The sequence below is a fragment of the Eulemur rufifrons genome, chromosome 30 (assembly GCF_041146395.1).
Source record: "Eulemur rufifrons isolate Redbay chromosome 30, OSU_ERuf_1, whole genome shotgun sequence".
In the NCBI taxonomy this organism is placed as follows: Eukaryota; Metazoa; Chordata; class Mammalia; order Primates; family Lemuridae; genus Eulemur; species Eulemur rufifrons.
This window is the reverse complement of record NC_091012.1, coordinates 102,343,216-102,362,821: the sequence shown is the minus strand read 5'-3', so window position 1 is coordinate 102,362,821 and position 19,606 is coordinate 102,343,216. Positions and strand designations below refer to the sequence as shown.

The 19,606-nt window shown below is 38.4% G+C and overlaps 1 protein-coding gene and 1 non-coding gene across 3 annotated transcripts; one reads left to right on the top strand and one right to left on the bottom strand.

Moving 5' to 3' along the window:
* Nucleotides 1–567: 567 nt before the first annotated feature.
* On the bottom strand, nt 568–1,057 carry LOC138378327 (large ribosomal subunit protein P1-like). Of its 2 annotated transcripts, XM_069463697.1 has the most exons (2): nt 888–1,057; nt 568–806 (listed from the first exon to the last, which is right to left on the bottom strand). In XM_069463697.1, the coding sequence occupies exons 1-2, from the start codon at nt 951–953 to the stop codon at nt 609–611; spliced, it is 264 nt and encodes an 87-aa protein (XP_069319798.1). In that variant the 5' UTR covers nt 954–1,057; the 3' UTR covers nt 568–608. The 2 variants fall into 2 exon arrangements, with proteins under 2 accessions (XP_069319798.1, XP_069319797.1); XM_069463696.1 differs by having other exon boundaries at nt 568–1,057.
* An 18,126-nt stretch (nt 1,058–19,183) lies between these two features.
* Nucleotides 19,184–19,290, top strand: LOC138379239 (U6 spliceosomal RNA). The gene has a single exon (XR_011232022.1). It is a non-coding gene; the product is annotated as a U6 spliceosomal RNA (small nuclear RNA).
* Nucleotides 19,291–19,606: the final 316 nt, after the last annotated feature.

Below are 19,606 nucleotides of genomic sequence, written 5' to 3'. Positions count from 1 at the left end.
TGGTTTTATTGATCTTCTGTATAGTTCTTTTAACGTGAACATTTAATGCTGTTAGTTTTCCTCTCAGGAATGCTTTTGCTGTATCACACAGATTTTGATAACTTCTTTCCCCAGTGTCATTTAGTTCAAAGAATCTTTTGATTTCCCTCTGTATCTCCTCATTGACCCAATAGTCATTCAGCAATAGATTGTTTAGTTTCCATGACTTTGTGAAGTGGTGAGTGTTTCTGTTGGAATTGAACTCTAATTTTATACCACTATGGTCTGAGAAGATACATGGTATAATTTCTATTTTTTTAAATTTGTTGAGGTCTGATTTATGGTCTAGGATGTGATCAATTTTGGAGGAAGTTCCATGGGCTAATGAGAAGAATGTATATTCGGCTTTATTTGGGTGGAATGTTCTGTAGATGTCTGTAAGACCCTTTTGTTCCAGAACTCTGTTTAAGTCCATTATTTCTTTGCTTATTTTCTGCTTGGAAGATCTGTCCTGTTCAGTCAGTGGGGTGTTGGAAGTCCCAGCTACTATTGCATTACTGTTTATTGTGCTATTTATTTATTTTTTTTTTAAGAGCTCAACTTTTTATTGAACGCGTTACAAAAGAGATTTAGTCAAAAAGACCAAAGCCCATGTCATCATCAGACTCCTCAGATTCTTCTTTCTTTGCTTCCACTTTCTTCTCCTCAGCTGGGGCAGCAGCAGTGGAGAGGGCAGGACCTCCTGCTGGTGCAGCACCAGCTGCTGGAGCAGGTCCACCAGCCCCTACATTGCAGATGAGGCTCCCGATGTTGACATTGGCCAGGGCCTTTGCAAACAAGCCCGGCCAGAAAGGTTCAACATTTACACCAGCTGCTTTAATAAGGGCATTGATCTTATCCTCCATGACGGTCACCTCATCGTCGTGCAAAATGAGGGCTGAGTAGATGCAGGCGAGCTCGGAGACGGAGGCCATGGCGCCGGTGAATACGGGGCTGGCGCTGCCGGGCACGGTGCTAGTCGCCGGATGAAGTGAGGGCCTCACCCCAACGCGGCCTTAGCCTCCTCGGAAGGACCGAGCACCTTCTATTGTGCTATTTAGATCAAACAGGGTTTGCTTTATGTATCTGGGTGCTCCTGAGTTGGGTGCATAAATATTAAGAATTGTTAAGTCTTCTTGTTGGATTTTTCCATTCACCATTATATACTGACCATCTTTGTCCTTCCTTACTTTTGCTATTTTAAAGCTTATGTTATCTGAAATAAGCATAGCTACTCCCACTTTCTTTTGGTTTCATTTGCCTGGAAGTTTATTTTCCATCCCTTGACCTTGAGTCTGAAAGCATCTTTGTGGTTTAGATGCATTTCCTGTAGATAGCAGATACAAGAATTTTTTATGAATTTTTATCCACTCCACCAGTCTATGTCTCTTCAGAGGACAATTCAAGCCATTCACATTTATTGAGAAAATTGATATTTGGGGTATATTTCTGTTCATATTGTTGGATAAGTGCGGAGAGTTAGCTATGCTCCCTGCAAAGAGTCTCGGGTCCCTCAGGCAGGGTTCGTTGCAAAGGATGAAAAAATAGTAGGAAACAGAAATAAAAAATAATATGCAGAGCCAAAGATATAGTTTATAAAGTAAAGATTTATGAAGATAGACAAAGGAGGGTGCCTGGAAGGTTTACATCTCTTCCCATGGAAATGCAACCCAGACTGAAGTTTTACACAGGTACTTATAGGCCAGATACAGATTCTTGGTTGCCAAGGGTAACGGGATTTACGTAATAATAGGTAGTTTGGTTTAGGGTCAAAGTCTTCTAAAAGGCTACTACAGATCCTTTAACTAACGCTATCTAGGTGAACAATGAGTTACAAAATCTTCTTAGGGAAAACTTCTAAGTTTTATGATAAGGCTATTACTTTAGCAAAAACAGAGACATCGTGGCTCTGGTAATTGTATATTAGAACAGAGATTTTAGAAGTCAACATGAGCTGTGCCTTATGTTATTTACTTTAACCACATGGTTCCGTCTGGGCCTGGCTTGGGCAGCAACATAACTATTTGATCAGCTCTTAGCATATCTATTTGATCAGCTCTCATCTCTGGCAGCCTGTCTTTGTTGATCAGCTCCAGCATCCCATGGCTCTAGGCAAAACTTGCTTTGTCTTTCAAAACAAGTGAGAGCCATGGACCCAGATTGCAGTGTCACCTTGGAAAGCAGTTGCTACTGACCATTGAGACACCCTACTGAGGCGAGGCAGCTTTTGATATGTGAACTAACACGTTTACATTTTCCTTTAGGGCAAAGCCTTGCTTGACTTCTGAAATCATATCTGTCTCTAAAAATACAGGGGGCATTTCTATAGATCAGTATTTCTTAGGCTCAACAGATAAGTTCTTATTGTTTTGTTTTACCTCTCAAGCCATTGTGGAATCCAGGCTCTGGACTTTAACTCTTGAGTGATTTTACTTTGGTGAGTGTCTATTGCACTGTTCAGTATATAATGCAGGTGTGAGTACTTCTTGACAGCTCTGGTCTTCGCACATTCCATCAGTGATTGCTTGTCTTTGTTTCTCCCTCATAGATTAAGCTTAGTTTTCTGGGTAGAAAATTCTAGGTTGGCCATTACTCTGTTTTCTTTTTCTTTTCTGATTACACTGCCTAGAACCTCCAATGCAGTGTTGAATATACATGGTGAGAGTGGACATCTCCATCTTGTTCCTGGTCTGAGTGCAAAAGCATTCAACATTCTGCATTGATTGAGATAATCATATTTTTGGCTTACTAATATGGTGAATATTATTGGTTGATTTTCAAATATTAAACCAGCCTGCATTCCTGAAATAAATTCCATTCTATCATGATGTATTATCCTTTTAATGTATTGTTGGATTCAATTTGTTAAAATCTTGTTTAGAATTTTGCATCTATATTTATGAGGGATATTGATCTGTAGTTTCCTTTTCTATTAATATCTGTGCCTGGTTTTGGAATCAAGGATTATGGCCTCATAGAATGAGTAGGAAAGTATTCTTTTCTCCTCAATATTCTAGAGGATTTTGTATAGAATTGATATTATTTCTTGCTTAAATATCTGGTAGGATTCCTCATTGATGTGCCATCTAGGCTTGGATTTTTCTTTGTGGGAACATTTTTTTTAAGAGACAGGGTCTTGCTGTCACCCAGGCTTGAGTGCAGTAGCTTGATCATAGCTCATTATAACCTTGAACTCCTGGGCTCAAGCAATCCTCCCTCCTCAGCCTCCCAAGTAACTGGGACTACAGGCATGCCCTACCACACCTGGCTAATTTTTTTATTTTTTTGTATAGGCAGGGTTTCACTATGTTGACCAGGTTGGTCTTGAACTCCTGGCCTCAATTGATCCTCCTTCCTGAGCCTCCCATAGTGCTGGGATTATAGGCATGAGCCACTGCGCTTGGCCCTTCGTGGGAACATTTTTAAACTTCAGTTTCAATTTATTGAATAGATAGAGGGTTATTCGGGTTATCTATTTCTTCTTGAGTGAGCCTTGGTAGATTGTGTCTTTCAGATTGTTTGTCTATTGTATCCTTGCTGATTTTCTGCCTACATGTTCTGTCAATTATTGAGAAAGGGATATTATAATAAAATCTCAGACTTGAATTGTGGGTTTGTCTATTTCTTCTCGCAATTCTATCAGTTTTAGCTTCAGGTATTTTGTAGATCTGCTATGAAATGGATAAATATTTGGGATTCTTAGGATTGTCATTAAAATAATTGTAAAAATTCTCAACAAAATATTACCAAATCAAATCTATCAATAATAATAATACACCACAACCATGGGCGGTTTATTCCAGGAATACAAGGCTAATTCAATATTAAAAAATTAATCAATATAATCTGCCTTATGAGTAGTCTAAAGAAGAAAAACCACCTGATCATATCAATTGATATAGAAGAAGCATTTGACAAAATACAGCATCCATTCATGATCAAAACTTTCAACAAAGTAGGACTAGGAGGAAATTTTCTCAACTTGCAAAGGTTGTCTACAAAAAACCTACAGCTAATATTGTATTTGATAGTGAAAGACTGAATGCTTTCCTCCAAAGATCAGAAACAAGACAAATATTTCCACTCTAACCACTCCTATTCGATATCATGCTGGATATCTTGGCCAGTGTAATAAGGCAAGAAAAAAAGAAACATAAGGCATTCAGATTGGAAAGGAAGAAAAAAATCACCATATCTGCAGACAACATGATTGTCTACATAGAAAATCTGAAGGAATTAAAAAAAAAAACCTTTTACAACTAACAAGTGAGTTTAGCAAGGCAGCAATATACAAGTTCAACACACAAAAATCAACTGGATATCTATACACTAACAACGTACCATTGGAAACTGAAATTTTTAAAAAAAATTACAATCATTGAAAACATTGACATACTTAGATATGGATCTCATAAAATATGTACGGGATCTGTATGTCGAAAACTATAAGACACTGATCAAAGAAATCAAAGAGGGCCTAAATAAATGGAAATGTATACTGTGTTCATGGATTTGAAAACCCAACATAGTAAAGATGTCAGTTATCTTCAAATTGACACCTAGATTGAACACAATACTAATAAAATTCCTATCAGGATATTTTGTACATATGTACAGGTTGATTCTAAAATTTATAAGGAAAAGCAGAAGATTAGAATAGTAATGCAGTTTTGGAAAAGAAGAAAGTTGAAGGAATCACACTACCTGGCTTTCTTCAAAGTACTTGTCTTATCTCTTTAGTACTTGTCAGGTAATTTTTAGACTGCCCCTCAATTTGTGTTTAACACATTAACTGCCACACTAGAAAAAATTTTTTTCCTTGGGGCCATGGTGTTTTATTACAAAAATAGAATAAGGCCGGGCGCGGTGGCTCACGCCTGTAATCCTAGCACTCTGGGAGGCCGAGGCGGGTGGATCGCTCAAGGTCAGGAGTTCGAGACCAGCCTGAGCAAGAGCGAGACCCCGTCTCTACTAAAAATAGAAAGAAATTATATGGACAACTAAAATATATATATATAAAAAAAAAATTAGCCGGGCATGGTGGCGCATGCCTGTAGTCCCAGCTACTCGGGAGGCTGAGGCAGTAGGATCGCTTAAGCCCAGGAGTTTGAGGTTGCTGTGAGCTAGGCTGACGCCACGGCACTCATTCTAGCCAGGGCAACAAAGCAAGACTCTGTCTCAAAAAAAAAAAAAAAAAAAAAAAAAAACTTCAAAAACAAAACAGTCCTTTCTAATCTAATGAAAAATTTGTTATTTTTTTATTATTTTCTATGCCTGAGTTATATGCAACTTGAAAAATAATTCTTGCAGCGATCACTTGGTTAAGATGGTGTGTGTCAAGTTTCTCCACTATAAAATTATAGTTTTTCTCTTTCCATACTCTGTTCATTAGAAGTGTATAACTAAGTCCAATTCACACCCAAGGGGAGAAAAATTAAGCTTCAACTCCTGGAGGGAAGAATATAAGAGAATACGTTAAAATCTGTACAGTAACTAGTAAATATTTGGTAGGAAATACTTTGAGGCTCTGCAAATACCCCTTTTCTCCTTAAAGTTTAGGCCTCTGATTATAGTATTAATCCATGGACCTTGCCTAGAGCAATTAGTACTATTGTGCTGTTCTAATAGTGATTTTCTATTTCACTCATTCCTTCTACATTTATTATTTGGAATTCTTCTGTAATGAAGACTTGTTCCTTCTCCATTTATTTATTTATTCAATAATTTTTATCAGTATGGATTCATGGATATTTTTTATTTTTTGAGTTCTATTCTAATACAATTGCTATGTATTTTGTGACTCAAATTGTTTCGACTTAGCCATTGGGATCTCTTTCAGATTGGCTCCTGTGCACTTTTGATATGACACACATCCCCTTCTGCTCTAGAATAAGCCATTTTGCCACAGGTCCTGATTCCTTTTATTGAGAAATGGTATTTAGAAACAAAGATCTGGATGCTGACCTATTGGATTTTATAAAGTATCACTAAACAAGACACATAAATCAATGAAATAGAATAGAGTCTAGAAGTTGGCCCACACAAATATGACCAGTTGGTTTTGGACAAAGGTGCAAAAGCAATTCAATGGATAAAGGATATTATCATCAATAAATCATATGGGGAAAATTGGACAGTCATATGCAACAAAAATTAATATCTACTTAAACCTCACACCACATACAAAAATTAACACAAAATGGATCATGTATCTAAATATAAAATGTAAAACTATAAGTCTTTTCAAAAAATACTTAGGAAACCTTGGGTTTGTCAATGAATTCTTAGACATGACACCAAAAGCATAATTCATAAAAGAAAAAATTGATAAATCAGACTTCATAAAAATTTAAAACTTTTGCTTTGTGAAGGACACTGTTAAGAGAATGAAAAGTTTCTCTAGATGCAATGTGGTATCCTGGAACATTTAAAAGAATATTTGTGGAAAAATTAATTTTATGAATAAAGTCTATAATTTAGTAGTATGTAACTAATGTTATTTTCTTAGTTTTGACAAATGTACTATGGTTATATTAGATGTTAACATTAAGTGAATCTGAGTGAAGAGTATATGGGAACTTTCTGTATTATCTTTACAACTGTTCTGTAAATCTAAAATCATTTCAAAATAAAAATGTTATTAAACAAAAAATGTAGCTAAACCTAATAATAAAAAATTAGAGCTGCTGTGCTTTAAGCTAAGCCAAAGAGGAGAGGCCAGAAGTTCATCCTGTCTGTTATTGAGGCAGTTTCTGGGGATCCTCTACAGAACCCCTGGATTCCTTTGACTATGATTCTTCAACCATCAGACTTAATCATTAAGAGTGTAAGATAGAAACAGAAGCCTAACTCAGGCCTCAATAAGTGAAAATCCATTAGTTTCTCTTTATAATTAAGGTCTTTCCTTCTATCATACAAGATCATTAATTTGAATTGATATAATATTTTCTCTACAAGGTCAAAGATATTGCTGCCTAGCATTCTGACCTTAGAACTTCAAATCACTTGATTCTTTTTTCAGGGTATCTTAAAAATGTCAAAGACAAGGTAATTGGCTTCTGTATGCAATAATAAGGAGGATTAGGCTATGATTTTGAGGATGTGTGTATATTATAAAATGTTATCTTATGTTTGAATTTTCATGAGGACTCTTCAGTGTCCTTAAAGCAATAAAATACTAACTTTTAAAAAAGACAACTACAAACTAAGAGAAAACATTTGTAGATCATATACCTCACTAAAGTCTTCTGTCCAGAAAAATATAAAGAACTCACTAAACAAGAAAACACACAACTCAATTTATAAATTGGCAAAAGTCATAGTCACTAAACCAAAGGGAATATACAGATGGAAAATTAGCACATGAAAAGATGTACAACATCACTGGCCATTTGGGAAATGCACATTACAACCACAAGAGATATCATTACACACCTATTTGAATCACTAAAAGAAAAAAATACTGATAATACCAAGTATGGGTAAGAATATAGAACTACTGTATCTCTCATATGTTGCCAGCATGAATGCAAAATTGTACAGCCACTCTGGAAAACAGTTTGGCAATTTCCCATAATCTTAAATATATACATTCTACATGACACAAGAAGTTCAGAGATGGAAAGCTGGAAAAATGTTGCTCCTATCCCATCCAAGAAAAATAGCTGAATAAACTGCAAATTAATGATTTTTCTTATACTTGTCAGAGAACTGAGGTCATAGGGTAAATGTCATCCCAAAATCTGGAGAGAGATTGGCACCTGCAGGAAGACACAGGACTCAGGCACTAGGCTCACACAGAGAATCCAGAGAAATTTCTCCCATGGTGATGGCAAGGAGAAGAGAACAGCAGCCACTGCCAAACTCTACCCAAATGCATTTCCTCTATCTCCCTTTCAGAGCAAAAAGTCTTAATCTGCAGCCACTGGTTACACTACTATAACTAGGTAAGATGGGCCTGGGTACAGTTTCAATGATGGCTTTCATATTTTCTCCCAACTGCAATGGGTTTCCACCAGTGACCTCAGACAACAGATTTTCTTCAGTTTGCGAATTAAGGCTTTTATTTTATATGGGGGATTGAAGAAACTGGGCTGGGTGGAGTTTCAACAGTGGCTGCTGTCCAACTTCCTCAGGATTCTCCCCAGCCTTCCCTGTCAGGGCCTGCTGGGGTTGCTAGAGGAAAAGCCTGCTAGCAGCTATAAAACTACCATGGACTTCACACTCTCACAGTAGCCCACACTCAGCCCTTAGCAATTTATTGGAAATTTCTACCTTAATTTTGTGGTGCTGTGTCTGCCTATTCATGTCTGTCTCTCTAGATTGCAGGTTAGTTGTTTCTCTAGAAAACTCATTTCACTGATGATTTCAAGAAAAGTATTTAATTTGCAGTTAGTCCAGCATTTTTCTTGTGATGATGGAGGTGATACTTCTTCTAGCTGTATCTCCACAATGAAACCAGTTGTCCTTTTACTTGTATCCTACCTATATCATTATATTTGCAGACAGCATATAGTTAGGTCATGGTTTTTAACTTATTTTGACAATCTCTTTTAATTGGTGTGTTTAGACCATTTAAATATAATTTATTATTGGTATATTTGGATTTAGACCTACCATTTTATTATTTGTTTTCTATTTGTTCCTTCTGTTTTTCATTCCTCTGTTTTACCTTTCCTGCCTTGTTTTGGGTTATTTAAAACTTTCAGTATTCCATTTTAATATATCAGTTGTGATTGTGACTATATTCTTATGTATATAGTCATCTCTCAGTATCCATGGAGGATTGGTTTCAGGACCCCTGTGGATGCCAAAATTAGCAGATGCTCAAGTCCCTTATATAAAATGATGTAGTGTTTATATATAACCTGCACACATCCTCTTGTCTACTTTAAATCATCTCTAGATTACTTATAATACATGATGCAGTGTAAAAGCTATGTAAATAATTGTTATACTGCCTAAGCTGATACCTATAAGAGTTTTTTCCAACATATTCCTCCAGAATTCTTATAGTTTCATGCCTTAGCTTTAAGTCTGTTATCCATCGTGAATTAATTTTTGTGAGTGGTGAGAAGTGCATATCCTGTTTCAGCCTTCTACATGTGGCTATCCAAGTTTCCCAGCACCATTTATTGTATAGGGATTCTTTTCCCCAGTGTATGTTTTTGTCTGCTTTGTCAAAGATCACATAGCAATATGATGATGGATTCATATCTGGGTTCTCTGTTCTGATCTTGTCTTTGTTTTTGTGTCAGTAAAAGTCTCTGAAATTTTAGTGTATTTTATTTCCCAAGTTTGAGTCTGAGTTATTTGGAGGTCTTCATTTGAGGGCTGAGGTCTTTAAATTCTCTGAGGGTGTGTGTTCAAAGCTTTTTGTCTTTTTTATTTTTTTGGAGGTTCATGTTCAGGCTGTAAAGTTTGTCAGCTCTTTGAAGGGTGTGTGTTCCAAAGTTTGACTGTAAGATAGTTAGGGGTCTGTGCTCAAGGGGTGAGTTTACTGAATTATTTCAGAATGTGTCCCAGTGTCTGAATATGGGGAAACTAGGAGTCTGTGTACAGGAATTGAGGTCTCTGAACTGTTTTGGGGTCTATGACTCAAGGTTTAATTCTGAAGTTTTTGGATGTCTTTGTTCAGTGAAGGATGTCTCTGAAATCAACGGAGGTCTGTTTCTGAAGGTTTAATTCTTAGGTATTGGGGGTCTGTGTTCAGTTATGAAATCTCTGAACTTTTGGAGAATCTGTGTCCCAAGTTTTTAATGTGAGATATTTGGGGACTGTTTTCAGGGTATGAAGTCTATAAACTGTTAGAGGGTCTCTATTCCAAGGATTCAGCCTGAGTTATTTGAGAGTCCATATTCAGGGTGTGCAGTCCTTGAAATTTTGAGAGTCTCTGTTCTGAGGTTTGATTCTGAGAGGTTTTGAAGGTCTGTGTTCAGGGTGTGAGGTCTCTGAACTCTTTAAGTTCTGTGATTCAAAGTTTTGACTCTGAGGTACAGTATTTGGTAATCTTTGTTCACATTGTGAGGTCTCTGAAGTCTTTGAGGATTTATATTGTAAGTTTCGTTTTGTTTTGTTTTGAGACAGAGTCTCACTCTGTTGCCCTGAGTAGAGTGCTGTGGCATCAGCCTAGCTCACAGCAACCTCAAACTCCTGGGCTCAAGTGATCCTCCCACCTCGGCCTCCCAGAGTGTTAGGATTACAGGCATGAGCCACTGCGCCCATCCTATATTGTAAGGTTTTAATCAAAGGTCATCGTGAGTCTATGTTCAGGGTGTGAGGCCTCTTAAATCTTTTGGAGTCTTTGTTTTAATGCCTGGGTCTGAGGATTTGAGGGGTCTCTGTTCAGGGTGAGAGGTCTCTGCAATCTATGGGGATCTGTTTCCAAGTTTAAGTTTCACATATTTGGAGGTCTGTATTCATGGTGCGAGGTTTTTGTACTTTTAGAGGATCTGTGTCACAAGGATCCAGCCTGAGTTATTTGGAGGTCTGTAATTCAGGGTTTGAGGCCGCTAAAATTTTCAGAGTTTCTGTTCCAAGTTTTTAGTCTTACAGATTAAGAGGCCTGGATTCAGGATATATGGTCTTTGAACTTTCAGAGGGTCAAGTCTCACATTTGGGTCTGAGGTATTTGGGTATCTGTGTTCAGGAAGTAAGATCCATGGGTTCTTTCAAGGTCTTTGTTCCAAGTTTTTTGCCTGAGGTGTTTGGAAGTCCATGTTTAGGGTGTGAGGTCTCTGATCTCTTTGGGAATCTGCATTCAAAGGTTTGAAACTGAGGTATTTGTGGGTCTCTATTTGCAGGGTAAGGTCTCTGAAGACTTTGAGGGTCTGTGTTATAAGATTGGAATATGAGGTGTCTGTGGGTCTCTGTCATTTTATGAAGATTTAAATGTGAGATATTTGGGAGTCTGTGTTCAGAGGGGTGTCTGAAATTTTAAGAATCTCTCAGGTTTGAGTGTGAGGGATTTGGAAGTCTGTGTTATGTGTGCACATTCTCTGAAATCTTTGAGGCCTATGTCCCTAGGTTTGAATCTGAGGTATGTGGGTATCAGTGTTCAGGGCATGAGTTCTCTGAATAGTCTGTGGGTCTATGTTCAGAGCATGAGCTCTCTGAATTCTTTGAGGTTCTATGTTACAAGGTTTGAATCAGGGGTGTTAGGGGTCTGTGATCTGGGTGTGAGATCTCTCAATACTTTAAGTGTGTTAGTACCAAGGTTTGCTTGTGTTCTCTGGAGATGTGGGTTTAGAGTTAGAGGTTCCAAAGCACTTTGATGATCTGCACTCCCAGGTTTCAGTTTGTCATAATAGGGGATTTGGGTTCCTGTGTCAGGTCTCTGAAATCACTGAGTGTCTGTGTTTCGGGCTCTTAGTCTAAAGTGTTTGGAAGTCAGCAAGCAGGGTATGAAGTCTCTGGATACTTTGAGGGTTTTTTTCCAGCTATGGCATTTATGGTATTAGGATATTTGTGCTAAGAGTATAAAGTCTCTGAAATCTCATGTCTGTGTTCCAAACTTTGAGCCAGAGGTACAGTATTGGGTGTCAGTTCAAGCTGTGAAAGTGTCTGGAATTTTATGGGATCTATTTCCCAAGCATTAATCCTGAGATATTTGGGAGTCTGAGTTCAGCATGTGAGGTCTCTGACTTGTTGAAGTACTTTATTAATAGGATTGAGTCTGAGGTCCTGGAGTCTGAGCTTAGAATGTAAGGCCTTTGAATTTTATGAGGGTCTGTGTATTAAGGGTAGAGACTGGTGTATTTTCAGGTATGTGTTCAAGGTGTGAGTTTTCTGAAAGCTTTGAGGGTCTGTGTTTCGAGTTTGAGTCTCAGATATTTGGGGTCAGTATTAATATTTAGGTTGTAAACACTCACAACTCTTTCAGTGTCTGTGTTTTTATGTTTTCTCTGTGTTTCAAGATTGAATCTGAGGGATTTGGGGTTCTGTGTTCAGGGTTTGAAGACTGTGATATCATTGAAGATTTATTTTCCATTATTTGAGTATAAGATATTTCAGGATTGGAGTTTGGAATGAGTGGTCTTTGAACTCATTGAGGGTCTATCTTTCAAAGTTTTTGTCTAAGCTGTTTAGGGCAAGTGTTCAAGATATGAAGTCTCTGAGCTCTGAAGATTTATGTCCTGTTTGCTTCTGTGTTATTTGGTATCCAACTTCAGGGAGTGAGGTCCTTGATTTTTTTTTTTTTTTTTTTTTTTTTTTGAGGCTCTTTGTCCCAAGGTTTGAGCTTGGGGTATTTGGGACTCTATGTTTTGAGTATGATGTCCCTGAACTCTTTGAGGGTCTGTGTCTTAAAGTTTTAATTGATATATTTAGGGATATGTGTTTAGGGTGTGAAGGCTCTGAAATCATTGAGGGACTTTGGTATAAATTTTAAATATGAGCTGCTTCTGGGGGTCGTTATTCAGGGTGTGAGGATTATTACTCTCTGAGGTTACCAGGGCAGGATTATGGGAGACAAGAATATGCCTCCCCAAAATATCAAGGATTGTTGAACTGAAGACAATTAAGAAAAAACAGATATAGGAGAGCTCTCTACCCTCCATTTGCCTACAAGCAGGACTTAGATTTACAAAAGGTATCCCGCCCCCCTCTACCGGAGAGAACAAAGGTTAAACACTAAAGACAGCTTTAGACCCCAGCCTTAGACAGCCTGGATTTGATTCTGGAGGTATTTGTATTGGCAGGCTATGCTAACTAGCCTTTATCTGCCATTTGTTTTCTTTTCCCCAAGTTGCTACCTATAGTGACTCAAAGCCCTTTTCCTTTGTCTTGTCACTTCTCTAAAAATTTATTGTTCTTCGTTGAAGATGCTATGTAAGCTGGAATTCAAAGCCACCTCTTTGAGAACTGCTCATTCTCTCAGTTTCTCCTGTGTGTATATGAAATATACATGTTAAGAAACTTCTGGCCGGGCGTGGTGGCTCACGCCTGTAATCCTAGCACTCTGGGAGGCCGAGGCGGGTGGATTGCTCGAGGTCAGGAGTTCGAGACCAGCCTGAGCAAGAGTGAGACCCCGTCTCTACTAAAAATAGAAAGAAATTATATGGACAACTAAAATATATATATACAAAAAATTAGCCGGGCATGGTGGCACATGCCTGTAGTCCCAGCTACTCGGGAGGCTGAGGCAGGAGGATCGCTTGAGCCCAGGAGTTTGAGGTTGCTGTGAGCTAGGCTGAAGCCACGGCACTCACTCTAGCCCGGGCAACAGAGTGAGACTCTGTCTCAAAAAAAAAAAAAAAAAAAAGAAACTTCTGTTTGTTTTTTTCTTGTTCATCTATCTTTTGTAATAGGGGTCCATTCCAACTAAGAGTCTATTGAGGGTTATTACTATTCCTCTGTAGGGTCTTAGGTGTCTGGTAGTTTGTGTTCAGAGTATGAGGTATCTGACTCTTTGAAAGGGGTGTGTGTGTGTGTGTGTGTGTGTGTATGATTGAGTCTGAGGTATTTGAACATCTGTGTTTAGAATCTTCATTCTGTGAAATCTTTCAAGATTTGATACAAGGAGTTTTGTGTCTGTGTTCTGGGTGCAAGTACTCACAAATCTTTTAGAGTCTGTGTTTTAATGTTTATATAGTATATACGGATTATTTTTTTTAAAGGAGTTAAGTTCTGTGAACTCATTGAAGGTCTGTGGTCCAAGGTTGCAGTTGAGGTGTTAAAGATCCAGCTCAGTTTCTACCTCCTCTTTAAGGCCTTTTCAAGCTTTTATCAGGCTTGTCTATGAATTCTTATGATACTTTGCATCAATACCATAACACACTATCCTGCCAGATTCTTTGTCACCTTAAGTGGAGTAGTAAAATACTCGTGCTAGATCTTTAAGCTTTTTAAGGATAGGGACCATGTCCTATAAACTTATGTATTCTTCTGCCAACTAGTGTACAGAACTAAACACCTAGAAAATGGGCACATAGATTTCATTGATTAATTGGCTGTTTTTCCTTCTCTGGCCTCAGTGATCTCATCTGTAATAAAATGACAAGGCTGTGAACATCTTCTTCTATTCTTGATGCTCAATGGAGCTATAATAAAAAGCCCCAAACTTTTATCAGAAAAAGATAATAAATCTTAGCCATTGGCATAAATTGGAAGGATCATGTTCTGAGCTACAATGCTGATGATTTCATAGTATTTCTCATCTCTCTGGAAACTCCAGAAAACTAAGAGTTACTGTTTTCCCATTACCAAAGGTAAGAAAAATCAGTACCACTTAGATGAAACGTCACATTAGCCAAGTTGGGGAGATAACCTCAGGAAGCTTCCCCAGAACTGAGTATAAACATTGTAGGTTTAATACTTTGCTAATGGACATTGCCTTAGGCCATTTGTGTTGCTATAAAAGAATACCTGAGGCTGGGTAGTTTATAAAGAAAAGAGATTTATTTGGCTCATGATTCTTCAAACTGTACAAGAAGCATGGCACCAACATCTGTTTCTGTTGAGGACTGTGGAAGGCGAAGGGGAGCCAGCTTGTGCAGAGATCACATGGTAAAAGAGGAGTCAAGAGTAAGGGGGAGGTGCCAGGCTATTTTTAACAAACAGCTTTCATGGGAATTAAAGGGGCAAGAACTCACTTGCTACCATGAGAATCGCACCAAGCCACTCATGAGGGATCTGCCACCATGACCCAAACACCTTCCATGAGGTCCCACTTCAACACTGGGAATCAAATTTCAACCTAAGACTTAGCAGGACCAAACAAAACCATATCCAAACTATAGAAGATAACATTGTTTTTCACATAATAAGTAATATAATGATGAATTACAATTGCAGGATGGACTGCCCCTCTGCTCAAATCTTTTCAAAAGGAGCACTGTGTGGCCTCATTGTAGTCTCAATGTAGGACATTGGAATTCCTTCCTAGAGTTTGAGGACACTCATTAAAAGAAAGAAAGGCGCCTTCCTTCTGCAGTGCCCCAAACCCCTATCATTGGGTTGGACACAAAGCAAGTGCTTATAAAGGCTTGGCCACTGAAGGCACAGAGAAGTGTACTGGAGAGGGGAACAGAAGGCATTGAGGGAAGATGCAGGAGGCCAAAGAAAAGTAACTTCTCCCTTTCTTAAATTTAGTCTCAAAAGAGCCCCCCTAACTTCAATCTATTTCATTATAGCCATGAGAAATTTATATTTCATTCTAATCATGACAAACCATAAGACAAACCCAAATTGAGGGACAGTCTACAAAATACCTAGCTACTACTTTTCAAAAATGTCAAGGTCATGAAAGATAAGGAAATACCGAGGAACTGTCACAGGCCAAAGACATGACATAACTAAGATGACAAATGCCATGTGGAATCCTGGATTGGACCCTAGAAGAGTAAAAGGACTTAAGTGGGAAAACTGATGAAATCTGAATAAATTTTGTAGTTTGGTTAATAGTATTGTATCAAGAGTTGATAAATAGTCTGTGGTTATATTAGTTAAAGGGAAGCCGGGTGAAATGTATACAGGAACTCTTCGTACTATTTTCACAGCTTTTTTGTAAGTCTAAAATTATCTCAAAATAAAAAGTTAAAAAGGGAAGCCTGAAACACACTGTCCCCAACATTGAAAAGGCAGATTTCCCTCCAGACCCTCTCTTTCCTGCCAGCTTTTAAATTACTCTGAGAACTCAACAGTGCCTCCTAGAGGCCTCTAGCTGCAACAACAGCAAATCAGTGCAGAGATCTGAAGAAATAAGCTGTTCAGACCAGTATTTTTCAAATCATTGAAAGAAACTTTTTTGGCAGACACTATTTCTGGAAAAGTAGTATCCACTTCTCTGCCATATTATACAGAGCATGGAAAACACCACTTAATTCTTCATCATCCATAAATGTTAGCATAAACATCCGCTTTTGTACAGTGCATAAATAAAAGAGCTCTTGGGTTGGTCCATGGAGAGAGCTAATTGCAGTGTTGGGTATTTCGGTCCTGCCCTGTGAACTTCGCTGTCTTCTCTCTCCCTGTTATGTTGCTCCTGTGGTCCTTGAGAGGGATAAGGGGGCACATCAGCTGGGTGGTTTTGAGGAGGGGTGGCATCAGTGGTGGACGGGGGAGTGGTGTCTAGTATTCCAAGGCATTCTTACAAATCACCGCAGCACAAGCCTTTTACACAACTCTCTGGATTTTCTGAGATAATGTCATTGTCAGTGCTCTTGGTAGTGACTAGGGTCCACCTGGCAGAGAGCCAGTAATGCAGCAGTACCAAAGGCCAAAAGAGTCTATGATACAACAAGCACTGTCTATCATTGGTGAGGCATCCTGATAAGTTTGTGTGTCACTGAAATTCAGGGATCACTGGAGCCAAGGCTTCACCAGGTAAAGTGGCCAGAGCACCATGATCACTGTGGACTGTCTCACTGACACCCACAGATGCCACACGCACTCCCACTCTGTGCCGCATTCCTTTATCAGATTTGGTTAATTTGTCTCTAAAAAGAAGGGCTGGATACTCAGTCTTGAGGATCACTTTCAGTTCTAACATTCTAGGAGTCTGCTCTTTGAAATGTGATTTTGTTTTCTTTATTATGAAATCCTTAACACCATCAAAGAATAATTATCACCACTGCATGGTGCAAATCTCAGCTTTATCAATCAGGCATAATCCTTTCTTTTCAAAGCACTACACTCCCCCAAATCTCACAGGCCACACCTTGAAGAGCTTAATGTTGGGAGAAAGTGTCAATGTAGGTCAACAGCATAAATGGCCCTCTGTGCATCAAACCATCGGGCAATCCTGAAACCTCCTCTTTTGGAAGCAAATATGAGCTATCAGCCTTGGGTTCTGGTGCCATTCACTGAGCCCCAGAAGGAAATGTGCTTGAGCTGCAGACTTTGGGGAAATGCTTGAAGAAATTCCATTGATTTTTTTCCCTTCCCTTCATAGAAATCTTGACGTGCTTTGTCATGATTCCATGTGTAACCCAAAGCCATATGAAGAAATACAGAAATTCCACCATACAAGCTCTTCGACCTACATGTCCATAATGAGTAAAATCAAGGAATGCAGCTGGGGCCTCCAGGGGGTTCCAGGGAGAAGAGGGCAAGCCAGACCTCAGCAGGCAAATTTGCTGCAGTCAGGAACACAGGCTTAAGATAGGGCATCCTCGGCTCCTAGTGGGAGGCACTAAGTCCAGAAGCTCTTGGGGCTGTCCTTCCTAGCACCACCAGGCTGACTCAACTCCTTTGCCCTGGGTGGAATACCATTACTAGCCCATATCCATGTGATCCTGAGGCAGAGAGATGGAGTGCAAAGGGCGTGAGATTTGGATACAGACAGACCTGAATTTGCATTTTAACTCTTCCATTTATGAGCTGTTGCACTTTATGCAAGTTACTAAATGGCTCTGTGCCCCAGTTGCCTCATTAAAATGAACATGATAGTTCTACTCTGCCACAGGGTTATTGGGAGGATTAAAGAAAATGCACATAAATCTCCCGATAACAGTGCTTGGGACATGGTAGTCATGGCAACCAATAAATGGTAGCTGTTTTTCTCTCTTCCATGTGAAAGAAGCCAGACACAAAAGGTCACATATTGTATGATTTAATTTATATGAAATGTCCAAAGTAGATAAATCCGTAGAGACAGAAAGTAGATTAGTGGTTGCCATGGGCTGCAGCGAAGAAGGAATGGATAGTGACTGCTAATGGATACAGGATTTCTTTTGGGGGTGATGAAAATATTCTAAAATCAGACAGTGGTGATGGCTTTGCAACATAGTGGACGTACCAAAAATCACTGAATTGTACATGTACAGCTGTGAATTGTACAGTACAGCTGTAAATTGTATGGGTATGTGAATTATATCTTAACTAATAATTAAAAGGGTAGATTTATGGTATGTGAATTATATCTTAAATTAAAAATGTTTAAAAAATAAATGATCTGTTCCTCAGTTTAAGAATATGAATAGAAATAAATATTTTTAGAATGTGGATAATAGTAGTACCCACCTCATAGGGTTTTGGTGAAAATTTAATGAGTTGTTTTTTTTTAATTTCAAAGTATTATGGGGGTACAAATAGTTTTGGTTGTAACGATTGCTTTTTGCAATGCTTGAGTCAGGGTTATAAGTGTGCCCATTACCCAGATAGTGTTCATTGTACCCATTAGGTAGGTTTTTGCCTATCCCCTCCCCCCCATTGATTTCCATTGAGTTATACATCCCTCTATGCATACATGTGCTCATCAGTTAGTTCCAATTTAACAGTGGGTACATGTGGTGTTTGTTTTTCCATTCTTTAGGTACTTCACTTAAGATAATGGTCTCCAGAAGCATCACAAGAATAGATAAACAAGCACCATGTATACTAGCCATCAAATTGGTACTAACTGATCAATACTAAGGTGCTCACATGGAAGTAATATTTGTTGGTTGCCGGTCAGGTGGGAGGGGGAGGGGGGGTGGGTAAACTCATAATTAATGGGTGAAGAGCGCACTGTATGGGGGAAGGACACACTTGTAGCTCTGGCTTGGGTGAGGCAAAGGCATTATATATGTAACCAAAATGTTTGTATCCCCATAATATTCTTAAATTAAAAAAAAAATCTCAGTTGGAAAAAAATAAAATAAAAATAATTTCTGCTGGCAGATTTTAGAATTTGGGTTACTAGGAAAAAGGGCATTTATTTTCCTTCTTAATATATACTCCCAGATAATTTTTTTAAAAAAGATAATGGTCTCCAGTTCCATCCATATTGTTGCAAAAGGCATAAAGGGATCCTTCTTCATAGCTGAGTAGTATTCCATATTATTCAGATACCACATTTTGTTAATCCACTCATGAATTGATGGACATTTGGGTTGATCCCACATCTTTACAATTGTGAATTGTGCTGCAATAAGCATTTGAGTGCAGGTGTCTTTTTGATAAAATGACTTATTTTCCTTTGGGTAAATACCCAGTATTAGGATTGCTGGATAGAATAGTAGGTCTACTTTTAGTTCTTTGGGGAATCTCCATACTGTTTTCCATAGAGGTTGTACTAATTTTCAGTCCCACCGACAGTGCATAAGTGTTCCTTTCTCTCCGCATCCATGACAGCATCTATTGTTTTTGGACTTTTTAATAATGAGTTGATTTTTTTAAATATTTAGGCTAATGCTGGTACACTATAAAGGCTCAATAAATGTCAGCTATAATAGTTATTACTGTTGTGCTTGCTTTGGCAGCACATATACTAAAATTGGAACGATACAAAGAAGATTATCATGGCCCCTGCGCAAGGATGACAGGCAAATTCATGAAACATTCCATATTTTTGTGGGGGCCTTGCAAAATGATCAAACCTTTCTTTCCTTCCCTCTCTGAAAAGTATTCCAATGTGGCATTCTTTGAAGAAGACATGGATGACTGTCAGGATGTTGCTTCAGAGTATGGAGCCAAATGCATGTCAACTTTCCAGTTTTTTAAAAAGGGACAAAAAGTAGGTGAATTTTCTGGAGCTAATAAGGAAAAGCTTGAAGTCACCATTAATGAATTAGTCTAATCATGTTTTCTGAAAACATAACTGCCTATTGGCTATTTAAAACTTGTAATTTTTTTTTATTCACAAAAACTATGAGGTATGGAGACTATA